General features: G+C 49.4%; 2 protein-coding genes and 2 long non-coding RNA genes across 11 annotated transcripts in view; 2 read left to right on the top strand and 2 right to left on the bottom strand.

Annotated features, from left to right (window-relative positions):
* Nucleotides 1–4,861, top strand: part of LOC310851383 (uncharacterized protein) — a 32,241-nt gene extending 27,380 nt beyond the window's left edge. For 2 of the 3 annotated variants that reach the window (XM_083753712.1, XM_083753713.1), the window contains exon 6: nucleotides 1,734–4,861. In XM_083753712.1, coding sequence (XP_083609838.1) covers nucleotides 1,734–3,649 — 1,916 coding nt within the window. In that variant the 3' untranslated portion in view covers nucleotides 3,650–4,861. The remainder of the gene's footprint in view (nucleotides 1–1,733) is intronic. The other variant, XM_083753714.1, reaches the window with a different exon arrangement.
* Nucleotides 4,404–23,530, bottom strand: LOC310851838. 4 transcript variants are annotated; one of them, XR_014567863.1, is made up of 3 exons: nucleotides 23,475–23,530; nucleotides 21,572–22,923; nucleotides 4,404–4,503 (listed from the first exon to the last, which is right to left on the bottom strand). It is a non-coding gene; the product is annotated as an uncharacterized lncRNA (long non-coding RNA). The 4 variants fall into 4 exon arrangements; XR_014567864.1 differs by having other exon boundaries at nucleotides 4,423–4,503; nucleotides 21,552–22,923; XR_014567865.1 differs by lacking the exon at nucleotides 4,404–4,503 and adding an exon at nucleotides 20,609–20,845 and having other exon boundaries at nucleotides 21,552–22,923.
* On the bottom strand, nucleotides 9,340–11,279 carry LOC310851810. The gene is made up of 2 exons (XR_014567833.1): nucleotides 10,500–11,279; nucleotides 9,340–9,566 (listed from the first exon to the last, which is right to left on the bottom strand). It is a non-coding gene; the product is annotated as an uncharacterized lncRNA (long non-coding RNA).
* LOC310851392 (uncharacterized protein) overlaps nucleotides 11,596–26,838 on the top strand; it is a 28,060-nt gene continuing 12,817 nt past the window's right edge. The window contains exons 1-3 of one of the 3 annotated variants that reach the window (XM_083753738.1): nucleotides 11,596–11,991; nucleotides 13,113–13,389; nucleotides 26,475–26,702. In XM_083753738.1, the coding sequence (XP_083609864.1) occupies nucleotides 11,969–11,991; nucleotides 13,113–13,389; nucleotides 26,475–26,702 (528 nt within the window). In that variant the 5' untranslated portion in view covers nucleotides 11,596–11,968. Of the gene's footprint in view, nucleotides 11,992–13,112; nucleotides 13,417–14,393; nucleotides 14,521–26,474; nucleotides 26,703–26,838 lie in introns of those variants that run through there. The other 2 variants (XR_014567739.1, XM_083753739.1) reach the window with 2 other exon arrangements.

The raw sequence follows: 26,838 nt of genomic DNA, 5'->3' as shown, positions 1-26,838 counted from the left end.
TAGTCATGCAGATCGGGAAGGCAGACTTCCTTAATTTATGCCTTTCCCGTTTTCAGCCGAATGTCAAAATTTTTAGTGTCCCGTTAATCTTATTCTCTTGTTCTTACTCACGGGTGAAGTTGTCAATCTTTAGTTTCAGGAAGGAATTGGCGCTCTCCGTTGATGGCGACGCGGCTTCACTCCACGGGCTGGGTAGCGATTCTCAGCACCGCGCTCACACCCAGTGCCGCTCCGGAGCCTTTAAAAAGGCTCTTTCACAGTACCGGGGGGGCGCAAAGGTGCCCACCGAATCTCCTTGCTCACAGGCTTCTGCGCCTGTGATTTTAGGGGTCCCCCGCTCGCCGTAGCGGGTCAGACCTGAACTCGTGGAGCAGTCCTGCTTCGGAGCTCGAAGCAAGGACCGCCATTAACGCTGGCGCCGACCGGAAGTCGGTTACCACAATCCATGTTGATGGCCTTTCAGCTGATTCCCTGGTGGCCCACTGGGATGTGGAGTTAACCAGGGCTATCGACTGTCTGGCTCCGAAGCGCCCTCTCTGATTGCATGGAGCCCGGACAGCCCTGTGGTTTTCCACGGATTTGAGGGTGAGGAAACGATATTTGAGATGGCTAGAGCGCCGGTGGTAGAAAATTCATTCTGAATTGGACCGGACACGGGTTAGAGCTCAATGTCAAGCCTATCAAGTGGTGATAGTTATGGCATGGAAGACTTTCTTCACCGCCTCTATTGCATCTGCATAAAATAGCAGCAGGTGGTTTGCAATTTAACAGAACCACCTTTACCATCAGAGACTTGTAAAGACCCCAAGATCTCCTGCAATGATTTTGCAAAGGTTTTTGCAGATAAAGTTGCTCACGGAAGGAGGTAGACACCAATGTGGCAGCAGGGCTCAAGCAGGAGAGTGCTAGAGTCCTGTCTAGTCAAATTGCATGGGATCAATTCCAATCGGTTACCTCCGAGGATGTGGACAGGCTGCTTGGACTAGTGAACCCAACCACCTGTCTCCTTGATCTTTGCCCATCCTGGCTAATAAAAGCGAGCCGGGAAGGGCTGGGCAATGGGCTCTGCGGGGTGGTGAATGCTTCTTTCTGTGAGGGAGCTTTCCCAGACCCACTGAAAGAGGTGATCATTAAACCGATTCTTAAAAAAAAATATTTAAAGGGAAAGGGACCCATGACCATTAGGTCCAGTCGTGGCCGACTCTGGGGTTGCGGTTCTCATCTTTGAAGGTGACCCAGAAACTGCAATTAATCCAGAATGCGGCAGCCAGACTGGTGACTGGGGGCGGCCGCCGAGACCACATAACACCGGTCCTGAAAAGCCTACATTGGCTCCCAGTACGTTTCCGAGCACAACTCAAAGTGCTGGTGCTGACCTTGAAAGCCCTAAATGACCTCGGCCCAGTATACCTGAAGGAGCGTCTCCACCCCCATCGTTCTGCCCAGATACTGAGATCCAGTGCCAAGGGTCTGCTGGTGGTTCCTTCACTGCGATAAGCCCACCCTGTGGAATGCCCTCCCATCAAATGTCAAGGAGATAAACAACTATGTGACATTTAGAAGACATCTGAAGGCAGCCCTGTTTAGGGAAGTTTTCTAATGTCTGAAATTTTAATGTATTCTTAAATCTTTGTTGGAAGCTGCCCAGAGTGGCTGGGGTACAAATAAATGATGATGATGATGATGATGGTGATGATGATGATTCCTGAGGCTCTAATCTGTTTGCCACGTAGTTGCAGGTGGTGATGAATTGCAGATGAAGAACGAGGGAGACCACAACGAAATCCACACAGTGGAGGAGCCATATCAGGATTCAGACTGTGGCGAGGGCTTCAGTCAGAGCTCCCATGCCACTTCCCATCAAAGAAATCTCCTTGAGAAGAAACCCCATCTGTGCTTGGAATGTGGAAAGAGCTTCAGACACCGAGGCCAGCTTACTGTTCATCAACTTATTCATACAGGGGAGAAACCCTATCAGTGCTTGGAGTGTGGAAAGAGCTTCAGTCAGAGTTCCTATCTCACTTCCCATCGTAGAATTCATACTGGGGAGAAACCCTATCAGTGCGTGGAATGTGGAAAGAGCTTCAGTCAGAGTTCCTATCTCACTTCCCATCAAAGGATTCACACAGGAGAGAAACCCTATCAGTGCTTGGAGTGTGGAAAGAGCTTCAGTCACAGCCACCAACTAAGAGTCCATCAAAATATTCATACAGGGGAGAAGCCATATCATTGCTTGGAATGTGATAAGACATTCTCTCAGAGCTCCCAGCTCAGGACTCATCAAAGAATTCATACAGGGGAGAAACCCTATCAGTGCTTGGAATGTGGAAAGAGGTTCCGTCAGAGATACAAGGTCACTGTCCATCAGAGAATTCATACAAGGGAAAAACCTTATCAGTGCCAAGATTGTGGGCAGAGCTTCAGAAAAAAGGACAGATTAACTACCCACCAAAGAATTCATACAGGGGAGAAACCCTACCAGTGCCAAGAGTGTGGAAAGAGCTTCAGAACAAAGGAGAGTTTCACTTCCCACCAAAGAATTCATACAGGGGAGAAACCTTATCAGTGCTTGGAATGTGGAAAGAGCTTCAGTCAAAAGAACAGTTTAACTTCCCACCAAAGAATTCATACAGGGGAGAAACCTTATCAGTGCTGGGAGTGTGGAAAGAGCTTCATTCTAAAAGGCCAACTTATGTCCCATCAGAGAATTCATACTGGGGAGAAACCCTATCAGTGCCAAGAATGTGACAAGAGCTTCAGTCGAAGAGGGTGTTTCACTTCCCATCAGAGAATTCATACAGGGGAGAAACCCTATAAATGTTTGGAATGTGGAAAGAGATTCACCCAGAGCACCAGTCTCACAACCCATCAAAGTATTCATACAGGGGAAAAACACTTTCAGTGCTTGGAATGTGGAAAGAGATTTGTTCTCAGAAGTCAGCTTACTGACCATCAGAGAATTCATACAGGGGAGAAACCCTATAAATGTTTGGAATGTGGAAAGAGCTTCAATGAGAGGTCCAAGCTCACCTCCCACCAAAGAATTCATACAGGAGAGAAACCCTATCAGTGCTTGGAATGTGGAAAGAGCTTCAATGAGAGGTCCAAGCTCACTTCCCACCAAAGAATTCATACAGGGGAGAAACCTTATCATTGCTTGGAATGTGGAAAGAGCTTCATTCACAAAGGCCAGTTCACGGCCCATCAAAGAATTCATACGGGAGAGAAACCCTATCAGTGCTTGGAATGTGGAAAGAGCTTCATTCACAGACGCCAGCTTACTGTCCATCAAATAATTCACACAGGGCAGAAACCCCATCAGTGCTTGGAATGTGGAAAGAGCTTCATAGACAAAGGCCAGCTCACTGTCCATCAAAGAATTCATACAGGGGAGAAACCCTATCAGTGCTTGGAATGTGGAAAGAGCTTCAATAGGAGCACCAGTCTCACTTCCCATCAAAGAATTCATACAGGAGAGAAACCCTATCAGTGCTTGGAATGTGGAAAGAGCTTCAGTCAGAGCACCAGTCTCACAACCCATCACAGAATTCATACAGGGGAGAAACCCTATAAATGTTTGGAATGTGGAAGCAGCTTCAATAGGAGCAGCAAACTCACTTCCCATCAAAGAATTCATACAAGGGAGTAACCTTATCAGTGCTTTTAGTGTGGAAAGAGCTTTACTCAAAAATGCCATCTTAGGGCCCATCAAAGAGTTAATCCATGAGAAAAACCCTATCAGTTACAAGAGTGTGGAAAGAGCTTCAGAAAAATGGATAGTGTCATGTCCCATCAGAGAATTCATACCGGGGAGAAACCCTAACAGTGGCAAGCATGTGGAAAGAGCTTCAGCCACAGGGCCCGCCTTGTTTGCCATCAAAGAACTCACAGTGGGGGCAAACTACAGTAGTGGCTGTATACAGATTTAATTGGAGGAGACTTTAGTTCATATGAGAGGGACGCGGGGGGCGCTGTGGGTAAAACCTCAGTGCCTAGGGCTTGCCGATCGCATGGTCGGCGGTTCGAATCCCCGTGGCGGGGTGAGCTCCTGTCTTTCGGTCCCACCTCCTGCCCACCTAGCAGTTCGAAAGCACTCTTAGGTGCAAGTAGATAAATAGGTATCGCTTTCTAGTGGGAAGGTAAACGATGTTTCCGTGTGCTGCGCTGGTGCCAGCTCGCCAGAGCAGTTTCATCACGCTGGCCACGTGACCCGGAAGTGTCTCCGGACAGCGCTGGCCCCCAGCGCACAACCCTAGAGTCAGACATGACTGGCCCGTACGGGCAGGGGTACCTTTATCTTTTACCTTAGTTCATATGAGGTAATGGTTGCAGCTGGGTTCTTTGCCACATCTGGTGCCCCATAGTAATTCCTACCACGTACCCAGAGCTGTGACTTTCAAGTCCTTGGCCAAGGTGTTGAATTCCTTCTTCACATCATGCCTTGGGAGAGGGATAACAGTGATTGGGTGACACTGATGAGTTTGCTGTCAATGTTGATCTTTCCTAGGAAGGACTTGGTGTAAAAAATGTGATAGTTGATTGAATATTAGATATTATAGATTTTGATTTTGGTCAAAGTGTCCTAGTATTAATTGCATCCAGCTTTTTAGATAGGATGCGTTAGGCTTGATTTTTGTATGCCTGCATTTTGTAACCCTCATTCCACCCTCCTGTAAAGTTGTCCTGTGTAAGTTGCCTACCACTTCCAGCCTTTTCAGACCCTAGAAGGGCAGATGATGTTTTGGGAAAGAGATCTGTGTTGAGCTAGCATCCGTGTGAGAACTCACACCTCTCCTCAAAGGTCTTTGACATGTTTTGGGAAAAGAGAACTAAGATAGGGACTAGGAACATCAACAGCCCCACCGTGTTGGAATTCAAGCCCGGTCAGAGGTATTCGCCTATCTATTCAGGCACCGGCTGAATTCCTTAGACCTCCCTCCGGCGACTCCCGGCAGGAAAAACATACGAGGTCCATTCCGGCGATTTTCCTCAGGCTGTGAGAAAAACACACCAACCGCTTCTCCTCCTCCCTGCTCCCTGCATATCCCCAGGGAGGGGAATCAGACACAGACAGAAATGTAACTACATGCTTTTATTCCTGTCTTTAGCAGTCATACAGTAAAAGATGTCTGCTCTCTTCAACAAACAGAGAGAAACTCTAAACTCCACCCACGTACATCCTGTACAGGTCATATAACACATCCTGAGCTCACATCCTGTGCTCAATAAGGAGAATGGACTGTCCCTTCGTTTTCATGGCAACAGTCACATACTTCCTGTTTGGCTTTCCAGCCACAAGCAGCAGACTGAGCTGCTAGAGCCTTTGCTTGCTGCAGCATTGCTGCTTTAGAATAACAAACTCCCCCTAAAGTATCAATGCGTGCTGCGAGCAAAGCGTCATCCAGAGAAGAAAACAAACAGTTGTTATACTTATAACATTCCGCTGTTGTTTCAGTTCCACCCTTGGAACTACCCGCCATTGGTTTCACCAATGTACCTCTCTGGTTGTGTGAGTGCTTCTGCATTACCTTGGTTAACAACTCTCTGTTGTGCCTTTGTCTCTGACTCAGACACAGCTTCAATCTGACCTTGGTCGTTTACAACAGCAACAGCTAAGTTAGCAAACTCTTGTGAATACCTCTTGGGTGGTACACCCTTCGTTGCTCTCTCAGACCTACGTAAGAGGTGCTGCTCTTCTTTGCTTTCTGGTTCAGCCTCTGAACTCTCTGGAGAACCAGTACTAAGCTTAATCAGTGGTTCATCCTCCTCTTCTGAGGGTCTAGTCATTATGTGAGATTTCCTCTCAATGACTGTGACAACTGAGCTGTCTGAGCTATCGCTGTCATCATCAGTACTACTGAACTCAATAAAATCAACATCATCATCATCATCAGAATCATCATCATCACCTGTGGGAAATGTGTGAACAATCACTCTCTCCTGTTCAGGAGCACTCTCTAGAAATTTTGTGAGAATCACCTTTCCAGATTCAGACAAAATTACTCTGTAGAGACCCTTTTCATAACCCACAAAAATGCCTCTGGCATTCTTTACTCCACCCGGAGCTTCTGTCCTCACATGAGACCCAAAAACCTTGAAATGGGCAACAGAAGGTTTTCTGTGGAACAGTTTCTCAGAAGGAGAACTTCCCAACTCTTTTGAAAACTTTCTCAACCACGTATAACAAAATGACATTAGCGACTCAGCCCAGTACTCGTGACAGATGTGAACTAAGCAATTGCGCTTCCATTCCCTTTTGCAATTCTTTGTTCACCCTAACACAGACACATCTGTTCCAAGCTTCTTCGGAACTAGCAATTTTGTGTCTTATCCCTTTCTTCTTCAGGAACCTCTGGAAATCCTGTAAAAGAAAAATTGGCTTCTCATCTGTGCAAAGACAATTTATGTCAGCATCATGCATATTTTTAACCTTGTCACAAAACTCTTTAAACCTTTCTAAGGCTTCTTGCGGTCTCTCCAAAAGATAAATCCAGACAAAACCTGTAAAAGAATCAACACATATTAGGTAATACTTTGCATTGCCTCTAGATGGTGCTAAAGGACCAATCACATCAGCATACACCCGCTGAAATGCCTTGTCGACCCTCGAGGTGACCTTCTTGGTGTTCTCCTTGGCTACACCTGCAAAAGAAATCATGTTAGAATCACAAGAATTACATTCCATGTAATCACTTTGATCAAATGTCAACAAATACAGTCCATCTTTCTCTTTGGCAGAAAGATACAACTCTCCATCTTTGTAGATCTTGCAGTGTTGATCATCATAGGACAGTTTTAGTCCCTTCTTGGCAATCTGCGAAACGCTGAGCAGATTGTACTTCAACTCTGGAACCAAATAAACATTGTTTATAGTCAAGTTCAGACTTTTAAGATACACAGTCCCAATTCCGGTGGCTTCCAGCTCTTGACCGTTGGCTTGTTGTACAACGAAGCTTTGCTTCTTAAACGACGAAAATAGTCCTCTGTGTCCTGTCATGTGAACTGTCGCTCCCGTGTCCAAAACGAAAGAATTCCCCACTTCTGGTGTGGCTTTTAGGGACATCAAAGCCTTTGCAGTCTTTGCCTTTGGCTTGGTGTGACCTTTGTCTGACGCCTCAGACTTTGTGGAGCTTCCCTTGGCTCCTTTGTTCTGACGTGGCTTCTTACAGTACCACTGAAGATGCCCAGTCTGTCCACAATTGTAGCATCGGACAACGTTCAAAGCTACAGCGTTTTCTCCAGTAGCAACAGCAGTGGGGGTGTCAGAACTCCGTTCTTGTCTCCACCTGTCCTTGACTTCCAGGGCGGCAAGTCTGTCATGTTCATTCAGAACGACGGCAAAGACCCTGTCCGACGTTAGATCAGCTGCTGGGAGAGACCCCAGCTGACTGGCAACTGTTTTGTAAGTCCGATTCAGGCTGTTTATCACCATGAAGCAAAACACTTCCTCCTGCAGACGGAAATTGCGTTCCACCATCTGCTGACGCAGAAATTTCATTTCCGTCAGGTGCGCTTGAACATCTCCATCAGGCGCAAGCCTCAGGTTGGTCAGCTTCTCAAAATACAGCAACGCTGAAGAACCTGCATCTCTCTGATGTGTCCTTCTCAGCGTGTCCCAAACATCTTTCGTGTGGTCTAAATGCTGTTTGTGAATAAGCTGCAAGTCTGACACGCACAGAATTATAGCAGTTCTGGCCTTCACATCCTGTGACTCCCAAGCACGTGTTGGTGCTGCAGGGATGGGGTTCTCAATCACCCCAAACAGTCTCTGATTCTGCAGCAAGGCCTTCATCTTAATAGACCAAGATGCATAATTGTCACTGGTCAGGAGGCTTGGAGAAGGCAGGCCTCCCCCCTTCTTGGCATCCATTTTGAGTCCTTGCATTGACTCTCAAACACAAGCCTCTAAAATCCAAAAGCTGGCTTGTTTACACTCTGTGCACCTGGCAGCTATAACACTGGCCGCTTTGGAAAGTCCCTTTCCAACAGTTCCTTTGTTTGGGCCTAAGTCAAAACAAAACTTTGTTTTTGCCTCTCCGAGGCAAAGCCTGACTTCCAGCCCTCTCGTGAAACTGGCCTTCGTTGCTAAGCAACATCATTCCTTCCCTTGGACAGGATTAACCACAGGAATGTTTGGAATGCAGAGCTCTTCTTTCTCGGAGCTGTTTTTCCCAAACCTTGCTCCCTTGAAGCAGAGAATGAATCAATCTGCATTCACACTTCTAAGCCCGAAAATCTCATACCTGGGCTCCGTTGCTTGGCTTTCAGCTTCTTCTGGTCAGCTTCTGGCTGCAGAGAATCAGCTTTCTCACCTCAGGCCTCCATGGAGCAATGAATACAGCAGCTCTGCCACTCTTTCTGCAGACTTCCATGGATCGTAGAAACCATCAGCTCTGATACCACTGTTGGAATTCAAGCCCGGTCAGAGGTATTCGCCTATCTATTCAGGCACCGGCTGAATTCCTTAGACCTCCCTCCGGCGACTCCCGGCAGGAAAAACATACGAGGTCCATTCCGGTGATTTTCCTCAGGCTGTGAGAAAAACACACCAACCGCTTCTCCTCCTCCCTGCTCCCTGCATATCCCCAGGGAGGGGAATCAGACACAGACAGAAATGTAACTACATGCTTTTATTCCTGTCTTTAGCAGTCATACAGTAAAAGATGTCTGCTCTCTTCAACAAACAGAGAGAAACTCTAAACTCCACCCACGTACATCCTGTACAGGTCATATAACACATCCTGAGCTCACATCCTGTGCTCAATAAGGAGAATGGACTGTCCCTTCGTTTTCATGGCAACAGTCACATACTTCCTGTTTGGCTTTCCAGCCACAAGCAGCAGACTGAGCTGCTAGAGCCTTTGCTTGCTGCAGCATTGCTGCTTTAGAATAACACACCGTGGGTCTGGTTGCCAAGGGAATGGTGCAAAATATGAGACCCAAATGACCTGGGAACTCTGGGACACCCCAAGGTAATTTCAGAGGAGTCGATATCCGCATTGAGCCACACATCCCATGACCTGTGACCTTTCTTGACGCAAATGGAAGAGTGTTGTGGCATTTTATGGGTCTTTGTGTGCTGTGTATATAAGCTTTCTTCTAATGTGCCTCCTGGCAGCCTTTTCGAACTATCTGTTCTACTGAAGAACTGGATAGCAAGGCTGTCCGATTGCAATAGTTTGAATAAACTGGGTCCCTGCAGGACTCTATGAGTTTGGTCTCATTCCCTTGGTTCCGTGTTTTTATTTCAGATGTTCCCTTACATGTGGGATCCAACCCAGTGGGTTAAAAGATAACAGGAATGGAGATTCCTATTAAACTTCAGAAAGAATTATCTTGCAGTAAGAACATATTTGTAAGCACAATACATGTGTTCTGTTAGCATTTCACTCCTCCCATTGCAAGGATCATCTGATTCTTGTTTCCTTTCTGTTCTGTGAGGAAGGAGGCCAGTCGGTGTGAATTCCATCTCTGGTGCTATTGCACTTTTTCTTTCTGCTCTTTCTGCGATGAGACAGGATGTCTGTATGAGAGCTGCTCCTCTCATACGTGTTCCGTTCTTTAATCTGTAATTAGTAGAAATAAAGTCGGTATGGCCAGATACCTCCTCTTCTCCGTCTGCGCTGCTTTAACTCTGCTAGACCGCGTACTCACAAGAGAGCAGCTGTGAGTCCCAGAACACCAGGACCCCTTCCCCGGAGGAGGCCGTGGGGCCTGCAAGAGTGTTCCATTATGTTCCCCCACCTGCCCCACAGGCAAGCTGCAAACTTTTGTATCAGATATATATATGAAACCCGTTCCATTGGTAGGGGGTAGGGGGTGGGATCCCCTGCTCAGGCCCCTGGGGATGAGGGGTTGAAATAAAGGAGGAGAAGGACCGCCCGGAGGACGGCCTTGCAGAGACACTCCTGGCCCCTTGCAGGACAACAAAGCAGCCTTGTTGTGGGGGGGACCTCAGGCAACTCCTCCGGGCCTTTCACCCCACGAGCTGTTGGTAGAGCCGGGGACTAAGAGGCCATCCAAACACCCCAAATCCCATTCACCCACACAAGATGATGAGCCTGAGTGGCCCCCACCCATAGAAACCCCCCTCCCCCTTCTACAGCAAAGAGGCTTGTGAACCCTTCAATGGAGTCCCGAAAGCCCTCAAGGAAACATCAGGATTTCTCAAAGAACCATCGCTGACCAATGGGCATCGTCCAAAGGTGACAGGCAGCCAATCCGAAGTCAGGAAGCAGCAGCCCCGTGTCTGGAGCGCGCGATCCGCCAGGAGAGCTCGGCTCTTTTGCGCGACGCCTTGAGCGCAAGGAGTGGAGAGCAGAAAGAGGGAAGAAGCGCGCTACAAAATGTAGCAACAGCGGATACAATGTTTCCTCCGCAGATTCAAGACAGAAACAGGAATCCGGGCTCCCCTCCCTCCCCCTCCCTCCAGCAGAAGGTCCTTTGCCCCCCCCCCCCCTTAGGGGGAATCCAGCTTCGCCCCAGGAGGCAGCCCAGACCCCAGGCAGAAATCCGGATCCTTCCAGAGGAGAAGCGCAGGAAGGCCTCGCGACTGGGGGGAGGTGGGAATCCCGTTCTTGCTCTTTGGGGAAGCAGCTCCTTCCAAGGCGGGGGGAGCTGGAATGACTGGCGGGGGGGCCGACACTTTCTCCTTTCTGCATGACAACCTCTCCTCTTTTGTGACCGTGGCGTGACGTTTTGGTGATGGTGGGAGGGATGCAACTACGACCCCCCTGGGGGCTGCGATGCCCGGGGCTCCTGCTTCGCAGAGGGAGGGGGAGGAGCCCGGCTGGCCCAGGGTTCAAAGGAGCTGGGCTGGATTCCGAGAGAGGACTGGGAATAAAGGGGGCCAGGTCCCCCAGAGCCAAAGACCCTTCCTCCGCCTCTCTTCATGCAAGGGGGGGGGGGCTGTTGTCTCTGCTCCGCAAGTGCTGCCACGGGGAGGGGGCGCCTTCGGGGATCCGGTGAGTCTCCTTTCTCTTTCCCCTTTGGGCGTCCTGGGTCTCCCGCCCCCTTTGGATTCATTTCGGTCTCCGCAAATCAGGCGCCTCGACGCGTCTGCAAAGTACGAGGCTCCTCCCGGGCTCCTGAATAGAGAGGAGGTGCGTTTGATGTGCTCCGCCTTGCAAGGGTAAATCGGAACTGAGCTGCATTCCTAGAGAGGACAGGAAATAAGGGGGGAGGACGAGGCCCCCTCCCGCCGCCCGCCCCCCCTTTCCTCTCTTCCAGGGGGAGGTTTTCGTCTTCTCTGCAGGAGCTGCGTCGGTGGCACCTTTGGGATCTTGTAAGTCTCCTCTCTCTTCCCCATAGGGCGCAGGGGGGAGAAGGGGGCAAGTCCCAGGGCGGCCAGGGAGGGGCGGGGGGGGAGATTAAATTCTTCTTCTTGGGCGATCCCTGGCAGCCGAGTAAGATGGTCTTCCACGAACACGACCTTAACAGTGAGTCCGTAAGTGACACTGGAGGCCAATTCGGGATCCACGCGTCCTTCCACAGTGGGGACATTGGTTTCCGGGCAGGAGTTGATCACGGTGTGGATTTGCCAAGCGTGGCTTCCTCCTAGCACGTTTCTCCCTTGCGTCCTGAGTTCGAGTTCGAGCCTTTGGTCAAGGCTGTTCTCCAACTGGGGGACTCGCAGGCCAGTGTTTCCCAGTTGTCGGTGTTTATACTACTTCTTAAAGATTTGCCTTGAGACGATCTTTAAACCTCTTTTGACCACCAGCTTTATGCTTTCCATTTTTAAGTTTGGAATAGAGGAGTTGCTTTGGAAGACGATCATCAGGCATCCGCACAACATGACCAGTCCAGCGAAGTTGATGTTGAAGAATCATTGCTTCAACACTGGTGATCTTTGCTTCTTCCAGTACACTGGCATTAGTTCGACTGTCTTCCCAAGTGATGTGTAAAATATTGTGGAGACACCGTTGATGGAATCTTTTGAGAAGTTGGAGATGGGGTTTATAAGTGGTGCATGTTTCACAAGCATACAGCAAGGTTGGTAGTACAATAGCTTTGTAAACAAGCATTTTGGCTTCCCTGCGAATGTCCTGGTCCTCAAACACTCTGCACTTCTGCTGCAACTGCACAGTGCCACTCCTGGATGTGTTGCATTTGTGACCATTATGCTCGTTTGCCTTGGCTATCAGTAAAGCTCTGCTGGATGAAATATATATAGTTGCCTCTGATCTATTTTTTGGGAATCCTGCAATGTGTTTGACTTTTTACTCTGCTAACTATATGCGAGAGTTCTGCTCTGGATCAATATCCAGTAGAATTTAAATGACATAAGTGGATATTCAATGAGGAGGGGCAGACCCATGGATTGGAGAAAAAGGTGGGATAAATATGCCACAAATCAAAAGAGGGAGCCCATCCATTAGGGGCCAGTTTCGGAGCCGTCTTCCAGGGCAGTTCCACACAGAGGACCTTGCAACCATCCCAAGGGATCCAGAGCAGAAAGCCCCATGGCCCCCTCCTCTCTGTGCCAAAGGCTGGAGCTTCCAGTGGGCACTGCCAGTCCCCGACGCCACCTGAGGGACCATGCTGGATGCCAAAGAACCTCCAAGCAAATGGGGCTGGGGGGGGGGTTAAGCTATGTAACACCTTCACCATCATCATCATCCCCATCCCATTTTCGCCCTCAGTTCTCAAGGCAGATTACAACATTAAAACACAATACTGAAAAGAACTTTAAGCCACGTACAATCACAGAATGAAGGGCAGCCCTACTTTTCTTGCTTTCGAGAGCTGTCCTTTGGTCAGGTCAGGATCTGGCCCTCAGAACAAAGGAAAAAGAGACCCCACCCCAGTAGTCTGTCTTGGGAACAGGGGAGATTCCGAGTTCTGGGAAAGGAGACAGGCACTGGAAAGAAATGTGCCCTGGCATTTTGGGGGAGGGAGGGAGGGAGGGACCCCCACTCTTGCCCTGAGTCCAAACTACACTTGGTACAAATGACTCACTTGTCAATTCTGACTTCATTCTTCCTCTTTTAAAAAATAAACTCTGAGTCTGGGCTGTGATTCCTGCAAATACTTCTCCATGCTTGCCCAGGGAAACCTTTTCTCCTCCTTACTGTGTATCAATTTTATATCAGAAAAATGTATTTGCTTTTTAGGATTTGCCAAAACCTCTCATTAGGACAGGCAGAACTTGGCAGAGGACCAAGGGGCTCCTTCCGATCTCTTGGAGACTTCCGGAGAGCCCAGATGGATGAGCAAGACTCAGCTGGCCCTGAAGCAGGAAGAGGCCTTGGAACTCACCATGGGATCAGTGGGGGATTCTGGGAAAACAATGTGAGGAAGATCCTGGATGAGGAGGACACCCTTTGCTCAGAGGTGCAGAGCCAGCAGCTCAGGCAGTTCTGCTACCAGGAGGCCAAAGGACCCCGAGAGGTTTGCAGCCGACTCAAACCAGAGCAGGTAGGAGGAAGGGGCCATGTGGGGAGAGAGGATGTCATGGACTGGGGGACACAGAGGAATGGTGGGAGGAACCGCCAAGGAAGGAGGGTTGAAGGCTCAAATAGGCTTCTAAGCAGTTCACACCCCATACCAAAGAGTGGCCAGGATTCACCCCATCAGTCCCACAGTGGGGCTTTCCCCCTCTCATTCCCCTGCACACCTTGAAGATGTCTATAGGGCTTCAGGAGGGTCCTCCCCACCCGGCCAGAACAGCACAGAGGGACAGAAGAAAGGGGATCCTTCCATGTGGAAAACGGGAATGTTTGTGCACTGGATTTGAAGAATGATTTGAAGAACACTGTTGATATTTTCATTCTCCCGTTGATGGATGTGTGAGTGTTAAATCACATGTCCTATGTTTACATTCCATGCTTGGAAGCGTGAGAACGGAAGACAGTTCCTATCACTTCCATTCCCTTTGTTCTGTCTCTTGTTGTCCATGCATATTCAAATGTATGTCTTGTTTGAAGTTCGGAGGAGTGGGTGCTGCTCTCAGCTCTGGATGGGTGAGATTGGACACCCGCACTCAGGGGGAGACACATCAACAAACACCAGGTTCTTAATGTCCCTCGTTAAGATACAGTGGTGCCTTTGGCTACGTTGCCATCAGGTTATGTTACCTTCCGGTTACGAACGCGGCAAACCCGGAGGTACCAGACCGGGTTACTTCCGGGTTTCTCCAGTTGCGCATGCGCAGAAGTGGTCTTTCGCTTCTCGCACATGCGCAGAGCAGGCACTTTGGGTTGCAGTAGTTCCCGTTCGCAACCAGAGGCACCACTGTACACAGTGAATAATTCCATTAGCACAACAAAATATGCATCCATAAAATGCGCAGAAAAAGATTCCCATTAAAACAGGACATCAATTAAGAGGCAGAAGACAACAAAGTGTAACAGTTCACTTTTATTTGGTCTAAGACAACAATCTTTTTCTTTTAGGGTCCAGTGTGCTTTGAAGATGTGGCTGTCCATTTCACAGACGAGGAGTGGGCGTTGCTGGATCCTGACCAGAGAGCTCTCCATAAGGAAGTCATGGAGGAGAATCGTGGGATCTTGGACTCTCTCGGTAAGGCTCCCTATTGGATCATCCTATCTGTTTTGTAATGCAAGACACCTCTCTATGTGACGAAGCTCTGATATTTTGATGGGGCTCAACAGCGCCACCCGCAGCACCTGGGATGATAACACTCCCACAGCAAACCTTGAATGGATGGCTATTGATTGCTTTCCCTGTGAATATTCTTCCTCCAGTTCTGCCTTTTCAAAGCATGAAACCAGCCAGATGGGCAGAGTATAAATATAATAATAATAATAATAATAATAATAATAATAATAATAATGCCCCCCCCAGATGGTCCCCTTTTGCTCTTGAAGGGCTGGCCTGTCTGCAGCCTCCCATCAGGGCTCCTTCACAGGGACAGAAGCAGAGGAAGGGCCTCAGGAAAGTGATTCAGGAAGTTGAAGGGGCTTCTGTCAGATGTTTTATTTCTGTTCTTCTTTTTTCTGTCCTTGGTTGACTAAAGAGACGAGTGACATTGGAGATGGCTCAGATCCCATGATTGGGCCAAACAAAATCCGTCCCAGAAAATAACCAGGCTTTTTGAACCCCCGTCAGTGAACCCTGGAGGAAGACCTCACATCTAACTCCCTTCGGTTCTTCCTTCGTCACAAGCATTCATCAGCACTGCTCCCTAATTTGGGACCATCGGCTGTGGCGAGGACTGCAGGGCCTGCTCCCTTCCAAGGCCTTTTCCAACTGGCCTTGGGGAAGGGGGGGGGGGCAAGCCCGCACATTCTCAGCTACAAAAGGACTCCTGCTGCAGTGCCCAGAGGGTGGGGCTGGACTCACTGGAAGAAACTCTTGGGGAAGTGTGGAGTTCTTCTGCTATTGCTTCCCTCTTCCAAGTGTCTAATCTAATGTGTTTTAAAATGTCCTTAAGCAGTCAGTGGCCTGTTAATTTTCCTCTTCTCCCCCCCCCCTTTTTGCTCTGTTGGGGGGTGGGATGGATAACAACAACAACAACAATTTATTCTTTATACCCCGCCCATCTGGCTGGGTTTCCCCAACTGTTCTGGGCAGCTTCCAACAAAATATTAAAATACAGTAGTCCATCAAACATTAAAAGCTTCCCTAAACAAGGCTGCCTTCAGATGTCTTCTATAAGGATATCTGGTTGGAGATTCATTTAGGTATAACGTTGTTTTTTGTTTTGTTTTGTTTTGTTTTATTGGTTGTTGTATAGTTTGTGTTTTGTTTATAAGGGGCAGGATCAGGGCTGCCTGGGAGTGGGCCCCAGCCAACAGAATGGCTGGGGCAAGTTCCACGGGGAGGGGGGGATGTATTGGGACACCCGATCTCAGTGATCATGGGCAGGAGGAGGAGTTACGCTAAGACCAGAACATGTCATTACCCAGGAGGCAGGCTTAGTTATTGTTTGAAGACTATCTCTGCCTCCAGGTCTGGTCTTGACTGGATGGATTCTGGAATCAGCAAGGGAAACCCACATGACCTGAAGGTGCTGCTGTGCAATGCCAGGTCAATGATTCATAAGACCACTGCCATCCATGACCTGATTGTGAATGGAGGACTTGACCGGCATGTGTAACAGAGACTTGGTTGGATGAAGCAGATGGGCCTGTCCTTGCCGCTGCTTGTCCACCAGGTTTCTCTTACGCACAGCAACCCAGGTCATGTGGGCGGGGGGGGGGGCGTTGCAGTGTTTTTTAGGAAGTCATTAGTTTGCACCAGGCATCCTATTGGGAAGACCCAGTTTTCTGAGTGCATGTTCTGGAAGTTGGGCAATAGGGGCAGTACAGGATTCCTTTTGGTGTACCGACCTCCCCGCTGCACCAAGAATTCCCTGCCCGAGCTGCTTCAGATCGTGGTGGATGTTCTTCTGGAGACATCTAGCTTGGTTGTCCAGAGGGATTTTAACATCCACGCTGACACAACCTTACAAGGGGCTGCTTGGGACGTCGTGAAAAGCATGGCCTCCATGGGGCTGTCCCTGAATAGGTTTGGCCCAACTCACAGTCATGGACGTGCCTTAGACCTGGTGTTCACCTCTAGTGACGTGGGTGATCTGACACTAGCTAAAAGTGAAACTGAAGTGCCGTGGTCAGATCACTTCCTGGTGCAACTGGACTTCTCTGTGACCCTTCCCCTCTGCAGGGAGATGGGACTGATTCAGATGGTCCGCCCCCGCCACTTAATGGATCCAAACGGTTTCCAGAGAGTGGTAGGGGATGCTTCAACCCATGTTGACGGCCTTTCAGCTGATTCCCTGGTAGCCCGCTGGAATGTGGAGTTAATCAGGGCTATCGACTGTCTGGCTCCGAAGCGCCCTCTCCAATTGCATGGAGCCCGGACAGCCCTGTGGTTTTCCACAGATTTGAGGGTGAGGAAACGATATTTGAGACGGCTAGAGCGCCGGTGGTAGAAAATTCATTCTGAATTGGACTGGACATGGGTTAGAGCTCAATGTCAAGCCTATCAAGTGGTGATAGTTATGGCATGGAAGACTTTCTTCACCGCCTCTATTGCATCTGCAGAAAATAGCAGCAGGTGGTTTGCAATTTAACAGAACCACCTTTACCATCAGAGCCTTGTAAAGACCCCAAGATCTCCTGCAATGATTTTCCAAAGTTTTTTGCAGATAAAGTTGCTCAGATTCGGAAGGAGGTAGACACCATTGTGGGAGCAGGGCTCGGGCGGGAGAGTGCTAGAGTCCTGTCTAGTCAAATTGCATGGGATCAATTGCAATCGGTTACCTCCGAGGATGTGGACAGGCTGCTTGGACGAGTGAAACCAACCACCTGTCTCCTTGATCCTTGCCCATCCTGGCTAATAAAAGCAAGCTGGGAAGGGCTGGGCGATGGGCTCTGTGGGTGGTGAATGCTTCCCTCTGTGAGGTAGTCTTCCCAGACCTGCTGAAAGAGGTGATCATTAATCCGCTTCTTAAAAACAATCTTTAGATCCGCCCAATATTGCAAACTATCACCCAGTCTCAAATCTTCCATTCTTGGGCAAGATGATTGTGCAGGTGGTTGCTGAACAACTCCAGGCATGCCTGGAGGTTGCAGACCATTTTGATCCTTTCCAAACGGAATTTAGGCCTCATCATGGGACTGGAACTGCCTTGGGTGTGCTGATTGATGATCTCCGGCGGGCTAGGGACAAAGGTGAAAGCGGTTCCCTATCTCTGCTGGATCTCACAGTGGCCTTTGACACCATCAACCTTAACATCCTTCTGGACCGTCTTGAGCGGCTGGGGGCACTGTCATACAGTGGTTCCACTCCTTCCTCCTAGGTCGTGTCCAGAAAGTGGGGGGGGGATGAGTGTTCAGACCCCTGGGCTCTCACTTGTGGGGTCCCTCAGGGTTCTGTCCTCTCCCCCATGCTTTTTCACATCAACATGCAGCCGCTGAGAGAGATCATCAGGGGGTTTGGGCTGGGTGTTCATCAGTATGCAGATGACACCCATTTCTACCTCTCTTTTAAATCAGAACCAGTGAAGGCGGTGAAGGTCCTGTGAGAGTGCCTGGAGGCGGCTGGAGGATGGATGGCAGCTAATAGATTGAGGTTGAATTCTGACAAGACAGAAGTACTATTCTTGGGGGACAGGGGGCAGGCAGGTGTGGAGGATCCCCTGGTCCTGAATGGGGCAACTGTGCCCCTGAAGGACCAGGTGCGCAGCCTGGAGGTCATTTTGGACTCACAGCTGTCCACAGAGGCACAGGTCCATTCTGTGTCCAGGGCAACTGTCTACCAGCTCCATCTGGTACACAGGATGAGACCCTCCCTGACCGCAGACTGTCTTACCAGAGTGGTGCTTGCTCTGGTTATCTCCCGCTTGGACTACTGCTATGCACTCTGTGTGGGGCTACCTCTGAAGGTGACCCTGAAACTGCAATTAATCCAAAATGCAGCAGCCAGACTGGTGACTGGGGGCGGCCGCTGAGACCACATAACACCGGTCCTGAAAGACCTACATTGGCACCCAGTACGTTTCCAAGCACAACTCAAAGTGCTGGTGCTGACCTTGAAAGCCCTAAATGACCTCGGCCCAGTATACCTGAAGGAGCGTCTCCACCCCCATTGTTCTGCCCGGATACTGAAGTCCAGTGCCAAGGGCCTGCTGGTGGTTCCTTCACTGTGATAAGCCCACCCTGTGGAACGCCCGCCCATCAAATGTGAAGGAGATAAACAACTATGTGACATTTAGAAGACATCTGAAGGCAGCCCTGTTTAGGGAAGTTTTCTAATGTCTCACATTTTAATGTATTTTTAATCTTTGTTGGAAGCCGCCCAGAGTGGCTGCGGTTTAAAAAATAAATTATTATTATTATTATTATTATTATTATTATTATTATTATTCCTGAGGCTCTAATCTGTTTGCCACTTAGTTGCAGGTGGTGATGAATTGGAGATGAAGAACGAGGGAGACCACAACGAAATCCACACACTGGAGGCGCCATATCAGGATTCAGACTGTGGCGAGGGCTTCAGTCAGAGCTCCTATGCCACTTCCCATCAAAGAAATCTCGTTGAGAATAAACCCCATCAGTGCTTGGAATGTGGAAAGAGCTTCAGACACCGAGGCCAGCTTACTGTTCATCAACTTATTCATACAGGGGAGAAACCCTATAAATGTTTGGAATGTGGAAAGAGCTTCAATAAGAGCAGCAATCTCACTTCCCATCAAAGAATTCATACAGGAGAAAAACCCTATCAGTGCTTGGAGTGTGGAAAGAGCTTCAGTCACAGCCACCAACTAAGTGTCCATCAAAATATTCATACAGGGGAGAAGCCATATCAGTGCTTGGAATGTGATAAGACATTCACTCAGAGCTCCCAGCTCAGGACTCATCAAAGAATTCATACAGGGGAGAAACCCTACCAGTGCATGGAATGTGGAAAGAGGTTCCGTCAGAGATACAAGGTCACTGTCCATCAGAGAATTCATACAAGGGAAAAACCTTTTCAGTGCCAAGATTGTGGGCAGAGCTTCAGAAAAAAGGACAGTTTCACTTCCCACCAAAGAATTCATACAGGGGAGAAACCCTACCAGTGCCAAGAGTGTGGAAAGAGCTTTAGAACAAAGGAGAGTTTCACTGTCCATCAGAGAAGTCATACAGGGGAGAAACCTTATCAGTGCTGGGAGTGTGGAAAGAGCTTCGTTCAAAAAGGCCATCTTATGTCCCATCAAATAATTCATACAACAGAGAAACCCTATCAGTGCCAAGAATGTGACAAGAGCTTCAGTCGAAGAGAGAGTTTCACTTCCCATCAGAGAATTCATACTGGGGAGAAACCATATCTATGCTTGGAATGTGGAAAGAGATTCATTCACAAACGCCAGCTCACTGTCCATGAGAGAATTCATACAGGGGAGAAACCCTATAAATGTTTGGAATGTGGAAAGAGCTTCATTGAGAGCAGCAATCTCACTTCCCATAGAATAATTCATACAGGAGAGAAACCCTATCAGTGCTTGGAATGTGGAAAGAGCTTCAGTCGAAAGGACAGTTTCACTTCCCATAGAATAATTCATACAGGAGAGAAACCCTATCAGTGCTTGGAATGTGGAAAGAGCTTCAGTCGAAAGGACAGTTTCACTTCCCACCAAAGAATTCATACAGGGGAGAAACCCTATCAGTGCTTGGAATGTGGAAAGAACTTCAGTCACAGCTACCAGCTAAGTGTCCATCAAATAATTCATACAGGGGAGAAGCCATATCAATGCTTGGAATGTGGAAAGAGATTCACCCGGAGCACCAGTCTCACAGCCCATCACAGAATTCATACAGGGGAGAAACCCTATAAATGTTTGGAATGTGGAAGCAGCTTCAATGCGAGCAGCAAACTCACTTCCCATCAAAGAATTCATACAAGGGAGTAAACTTATCAGTGCTTTTAATGTGGAAAGAGATTCAATCAAAAATGCCATCTTATGGCCCATCAAAGTGTTAATCCATGAGAAAAACCCTATCGGTTACAAGAGTGTGGAAAGAGCTTCAGAAAAATGGATAGTGTCATGTCCCATCAGAGAATTCATACTGGGGAGAAACCCTATCAGGGCAAGCATGTGGAAAGAGCTTCAGCCACAGGGCCCGTCTTGTTTGCCATCAAAGAACTCACAGTGGGGGCAAACTACAGTAGTGGCTGTATACATATTTAATTGGAGGAGACTTTAGTTCATATGAGGTAATGATTGCAGCTGGGTTCTTTGCCACATCTGGTGCCCCACAGTAATTCCTACTACGTACCCAGAGCTGTGACTTTCAAGTCCTTGGCCAAGGTGTTGAATTCCTTCTTCACATCATGTCTGGACAGAGGGATAACAGTGGTTGGGCGACACTGATGTGTTTGCTGTCAATGTTGATCTTTCCTTGGAAGGAGTTGTTGAAAAAAATGTGATAGTTGATTGAATTTTAGATATTATAGATTTTGATTTTGTTCAAAGTGTCCTAGCATTAATCGCATCCAGCCTTTTAGATAGGATGCGTTAGGCTTGATTTTTGTATGCCTGCATTTTGTAACCCTCATTCCACCCTCCTGCTCTGTGTAAAGTTGTCATGTGTAAGTTGCCTACCGCTTCCAGCCTTATCCGACCCTAGAAGGGCAGATGATGTCTTTGACATATTTTGGGAACAGGAAAGTAAGATGGGGGTAGGACCATCAACAGCCCCACTGTGGGCCTGGTTGCCAAGGAAATGGTGCAAAATATGAGACCCAAATGACCTGGGCACTCTGGGACACCCCAAGGTAATTTCAGAGGAGTCGATATCCGCATTGAGCCACACATCCCATGACCTGTAACCTTTCTTGATGCAAGTGGAAGAGTGTTGTGGCATTTTATGGGTCTTTGTGTGCTGTGTATATAAGCTTTCTTCTAATGTGCCTCCTGGCAGCCTTTTCGAACTATCTGTTCTGCTGAAGAACTGGATAGCAAGGCTGTCCGATTGCAATAGTTTGAATAAACTGGGTCCCTGCAGGACTCTATGAGTTTGGTCTCATTCCCTTGGTTCCGTGTTTTTATTTCAGATGTTCCCTTACATGTGTAACAAACTGCTGGCGTAGAAGCAAATTCTTACCACACAAGCAGGTAACGTACTTTATCATTTCTATAGCTGTTAAATTTGTGCAGTGCCCTTGATCTGAGGATGCCAGGGTGGTTCACATCATGAGTTGAGAGGTTCACAGTGCTTCCTCTTCCAGCACCTCCAAGCTGCAAATTGGTGGGGCTCCTTCTTTTCTCCTGCTCTGGAGGGTGGGATCCGACCCAGTGGGTTAAAAGATAACAGGAATGGAGATTCCTATTAAACTTCAGAAAGAATTATCTTGCAGTAAGAACAGTTCAACAGTGGAAGAGACTCCGTCAGAAGGTGGTGGCCTCTTCTTCCTAGGAGATTTTTAAGCAGAAGTTGGATGGCCAGCTCTCATGGCGTTGAGATTCCTGCACTGCTGGGGGTTGGACTAGATGTGCTTTGAGGTGCCCATCTTATATTTGTGCATCTGCCTCTTCCTGCCCAAGTGCAGAACTTTACATATGTCCCTGTTGAAATTCCTTTTGTTAGCTTGTGCCCAGGTCTCCAACCTGTTAAGCTCATGTTGAATCCTGATTCTGTCTTCTGTGACATTAGCTACCCTTCCCAGTTTGGTGTCATTGCAACTCTGATGAGCATCCCCTCAACTCTTCTGTCCAAGTTGTCTAATAAAGGCATTGAACAACAGCAACAGGGCCAGGACAGAACCCTGCGGCAATTGTCGCTTTCTTCCAGCACAGTGAGAAATATGCATTGGCCATCTTTAGTGCAGTTGTTTTGCAGCCTGCGGAGGCCCATCCCCTCAACCTCCCAAATAGGAGACAGCCAGCATCTTCAAAATTGACAAATTAAGTTCTACTTCTTGCTCAAGCATGTGCCTCCAAGCTGCAAATTGGTGGGGCTCCTTGTTTTCTACTGCTCTGGAAGGTGGGATCTGAACCAGTGGGTTAAAAGATAACAGGAATGGAGATTCTGATTAAAGTTCAGGAAAAGCGTTCTGACTGCATGACGTGTTGAACTGTGGATCAGACTCCCTCCAAAGGAGCTTTTTAAGCAGAGGCTGGATGCACCTCTGTCAGTGAGTTTAGATTCATGCATTGCAGGGGGTTGGACTAGATGTCCTTTGAGGTGCCTTCCTCCTCTCCCCTTCTCTTCTCTTTCTGACTGCCACAGCCATCCTCCGCATCGCCAGGAAGGGTCTTCCTGGGATCTGCTGAACACACAGAAGATGCCTGCCAGAAAAGCCACAAGTGGGGGGGGGGGGGTCCTCTGTAAGTCAGAAGAAGCAAGGTTACATAGTGACATCTACAGGATACCAGAGAAATAAAGTTTCTACACAGGGATACAAAGGGTTATACACAAATTTATCTAGAGGTTCTATGTGTCACAAAAAGAGTTACTTTGTTTTGGAAAGTAGCAACTCCTTCAGGTATACTGGACCGAGGCCGTTTAGGGCTTTAAAGTTCAGCACCAACACTTTGAATCATGCTCGGAAACGTACTGGGAGCCAATGTAGGTCTTTCAAGACCGGTGTTATGTGGTCTCGGCGGCCGCTCCCAGTCCCCAGTCTAGCTGCCGCATTCTGGATTAGTTGTAGTTTCCGGGTCACCTTCAAAGGTAGCCCCACGTAGAGCGCATTGCAGTAGTCCAAGCGGGAGATAACCAGAGCATGCACCACTCTGGCGAGACCGTCTGCGGGCAGGGAGGGTCTCATCCTGCGTACCAGATGGAGCTGAGAGACAGCTGCCCTGGACACAGAATTGACCTGCTCCTCCATGGACAGCTGTGAGTCCAAAATGACTCCCAGGCTGCGCAGCTGGTTCTTCAGGGGCACAGTTACCCCATTCAGGACCAGGGAATCCTCCACACCTGCCCGCCCCCTGTCCCCCCAAAACAGTACTTCTGTCTTGTCAGGATTTAACCTCAATCTGTTAGCCGCCATCCATCCTCCAACCGCCTCCAGACACTCACACACTAAAAGCAAAAGGCTTAATTAGGAAGGAAACATAAGAGAGCAAGGCTGAATGTTTTTAAATTGTTTTTATTTTATTTTATTGTATTGTATTGTATTTTGTATTTTTTGTTTATTTTCTCTTTTTTATCTTTGTAACCTCTTTGAAACTTTAATAAATATTATTCTTTTAAAAAAAAAAGGCTGAATGAAATGGGGGAGGGGGGAGCCTCCCTCGACCTCCGAGTAAAGGTCGCATTGCCTTATTTCTCTTTTGAGGGTCCCAATCCTTTCAAGGTGCAGTTCACGCCAAAGTCAAGCCAGGCTGGTGTCGGGAGAGCTTCTTGCAGAGCCCCTCCCCCTCCGTGCTCCTCCTGCTTCTGTTTCCAGGGGAAGGAAGAGCTCAGAAGCCGGTCCAGGGGGTCCCCCAGAGAAGACCCCCCTGGGTGCTGCTGCAATGCCCGGGGCTCCTGCTTTGCAGAGGGAGAGAGCGGGGGAGCTGGGAGCGCCCGGCTGGCCCAGGGTTCAAAGGAGCTGGGCTGGATTCCGAGAGAGGACTGGGAATAAAGGGGGCCAGGTCCCCCAGAGCCAAAGACCCTTCCTCCCCATCCCTTCCTGCAAGTGGGGGGGGGGGCTCCGCAAGTGCTGCCTCGGGGGCGCCTTCGGGGATCCGCGAGTCTCTTTTCTCTTCCCGCTTAGGGTGCATTGAGGAGAAGGGGGGTGTTCAGCCACGCAATAAAGTATTTGAGGGGGGGCAGCCACCCCACAGTTGAGGGGCATTGCCATTCATGGGATTGATAATGCGGGACGGGGCTTGCCAGCCCCCCCCCCGTATTTTTTTCCAGTTGGCGCTCGTGCCAGGGTCCCGGGGTGTGTGTGCATGGGGGGCTGTTCATTTCCTGCAGGGGGGACCCCCGAGTCAGGCAGCAGAGGGTCCCGGCCCCCTTCTTCTCTCCAAAACCAGGGAGGGGGAGAGTTTGCAGGAGCTCTGCCCCTCTCCTCTTCCTTCGTGGGGGGGGGGGGTCTTTGAGTCAGGGAGAAAAAGGCAAAGAAACCCCCTTCAGATGGACGAACCAGGGACACTGAGGAAGAGAGCGAGGCATTTCGACACGAAATACAGTGGTACCTCGGGCTAAGAACTTAATTCGTTCCGGAGGTCCGTTCTTAACTTGACACTGTTCTTAACCTGAAGCACCACTTTAGCTAACGGGGTCTCCCGCTGCCGCCGGAGATCGATTTCTGTTCTCATCCTGAAGCAAAGTTCTGAAACTGAAGCACTATTTCTGGGTTAGCGGAGTTCGTAACCTGAAGCGTATGTAACCCGAGGTCCCACTGCATCGTTCTTTTCCAAACGTTTTCACAATAACCTTCAGATCAAATACAGTGGTACCTCAGGTCGCATACGCTTCAGGTTACGGACACTTCAGGTTACATATGCTTCAGGTTACAGAATCCACTGACCCGAGGGACTATTTTCGGAACGAATTAAGTACTTAACCCGAGGTACCACTGGATATGCAAAGCAGGCCAAGCCGAGCTGCTGTGCGAGAAAGAGCAAGAGCGAGGCTGCGGGAAGATGGGGGCAGAGTTTCATCCTCTGGACGCCCCCCCCCCCCGAGATGGGCGAGGGGGGCTCTGGAGCCCCATCCCGCTTGCTGCTCCCCCCGGGCCCGATCCTGCAGGCTCTCCGGATCTTCTCCCGTCTTGGCCCAGCGCCCCCCCCCGAAGCTCGGCCCCCATCCAGGCTTCCCGGGAAGGGACCGCCTCACCCAGGGGGGAAGCAGCTCGCCAAGGGTTAAGGGCCGCCGAGCTGGCTTCCTAGAGAGGACAGGGAAGGAAGGAAGGCGGGCCGCTCCTCCCCCTCTGACGTCCCTTCCGGCCTGGCCCTCGCCTGCCTGCCTGCCGGGCTCTGGTGGGTCTCCTCTCGGGGGAAGCCTGCGGAACTCCCTGCCCCGGGAAGGGGCCAAGGCGGGCCGGGCGGAGGGCGGAGGCGGCCCTCGGAAGCAGCTCCGGAAAGCAAAGTCCCATCAAATGAGAAACTGCGTCGCTTCTCCTTTTGTGCATCCCGAGGCTGAGGTAACATGATGGATCTCAGGACTTTGCGGATCTCAGTTGATTTTGTTTCCTCTTCAGCTGAGAAAAGGCTCTTTCTCCGGGGCCACTTGCATTCATCCTCCAAAGGAGCATTCTCAGAATTGCTTCTCCATGAGGGAATCTGTCAGCTGTCTCTCCCCTGGTGGTGCTGCTCCTTCTTCCTCCTGCTGCTCTCCCAATATTTCCCAGCTTCTCCCCTCTGCAGCCTCTGAACTATGACCTTCTGCAAACCACTGTTGTAAATCTATACTGTCCTCCTCTTCTCGGGAAGGTTCAGGAGGAGGGAAGGGGGTCTCCAGCATTCCTCTTGGGTCCAGTCCCGGACACCACCTGGAGCCTGTTGGAGAAAAGGTGGGATAGAAATGCCATTAGTAAAAGAGGGAACCCAGTTGAGAACCCAACCGCTGCATTTGGGGCCAGTTTCTGAGGTGTCTTCCAGGGCAGTTCCACCCAGAGCAGGAAGTCCCCAAGGGACGGTGGCTGGAGCTAGACATGAGCCCTGCTGCTCACCAAGCCACCCAAGCAGATATGACTGGGTTGGGGCGAAGCTCTGGACTATGAAGTGGGGTGGGGAGGGACCCCCACTATTGCCCTGGCTCCAAATTACACGTCATACAAATGACTCACTTGTCATTCACAGTCATGACTTCTTCCTCCTCCTTCTCTCCCTACACTTGCTCAGGGAACATTCTTCTTCTCTTGGCTGTGCTTTGATATTATAATAGAAGAATGTGTTTGATTCATAGGATTTGCTGCACCTTGCATTAGGACACACAGAACTTGGCAGAGGACCAAGGGGCTCCTTCCGATCTCTAGGAGACTTCCAGAGAGCCCAGATGGATGAGCAAGACTCAGCTGGGCCTGAAGCAGGAAGAGGCCATGCCATGGAAACGGGGAGTAGTGGGGGATTGCGAGGACCCCGAGAGGTTTGCAGCCAGTTCTACCATCTTGACCATCAGTGGCTGAAGCCAGAAAGGCACACGAAAGCTCAGATGTTGGACCTGGTGATCTTGGAGCAGTTCCTGGCTGTCCTTCCTCTGGAGGTGGAGAACTGGGTGAGGGAATGCGGAGCGGAGACCAGTTCCCAGGCGGTGGCCCTGGCCGAAGGTTTCCTCCTGAGTCAGTCAGAGGAGAGGAAGCAGGCAGAGCAGCAGGTGAGAGAGACTTTCCTCTGGATATTCCCAAGGGGCTCCAAAGAGGAGGGAGAGTAATGGCCCATCCTTTTTTGGAAAACATCTAGGAACAGATCATATTTTTCTGCTTCTTCATATTATTATTATTATTATTATT

The sequence above is a fragment of the Podarcis gaigeae genome (genome assembly GCF_964106915.1).
Source record: "Podarcis gaigeae genome assembly, chromosome: 8".
Classification (NCBI taxonomy): Eukaryota; Metazoa; Chordata; class Lepidosauria; order Squamata; family Lacertidae; genus Podarcis; species Podarcis gaigeae.
Note: the sequence above shows the minus strand (reverse complement) of the source record. Positions and strands in the feature narration are given on the sequence as shown.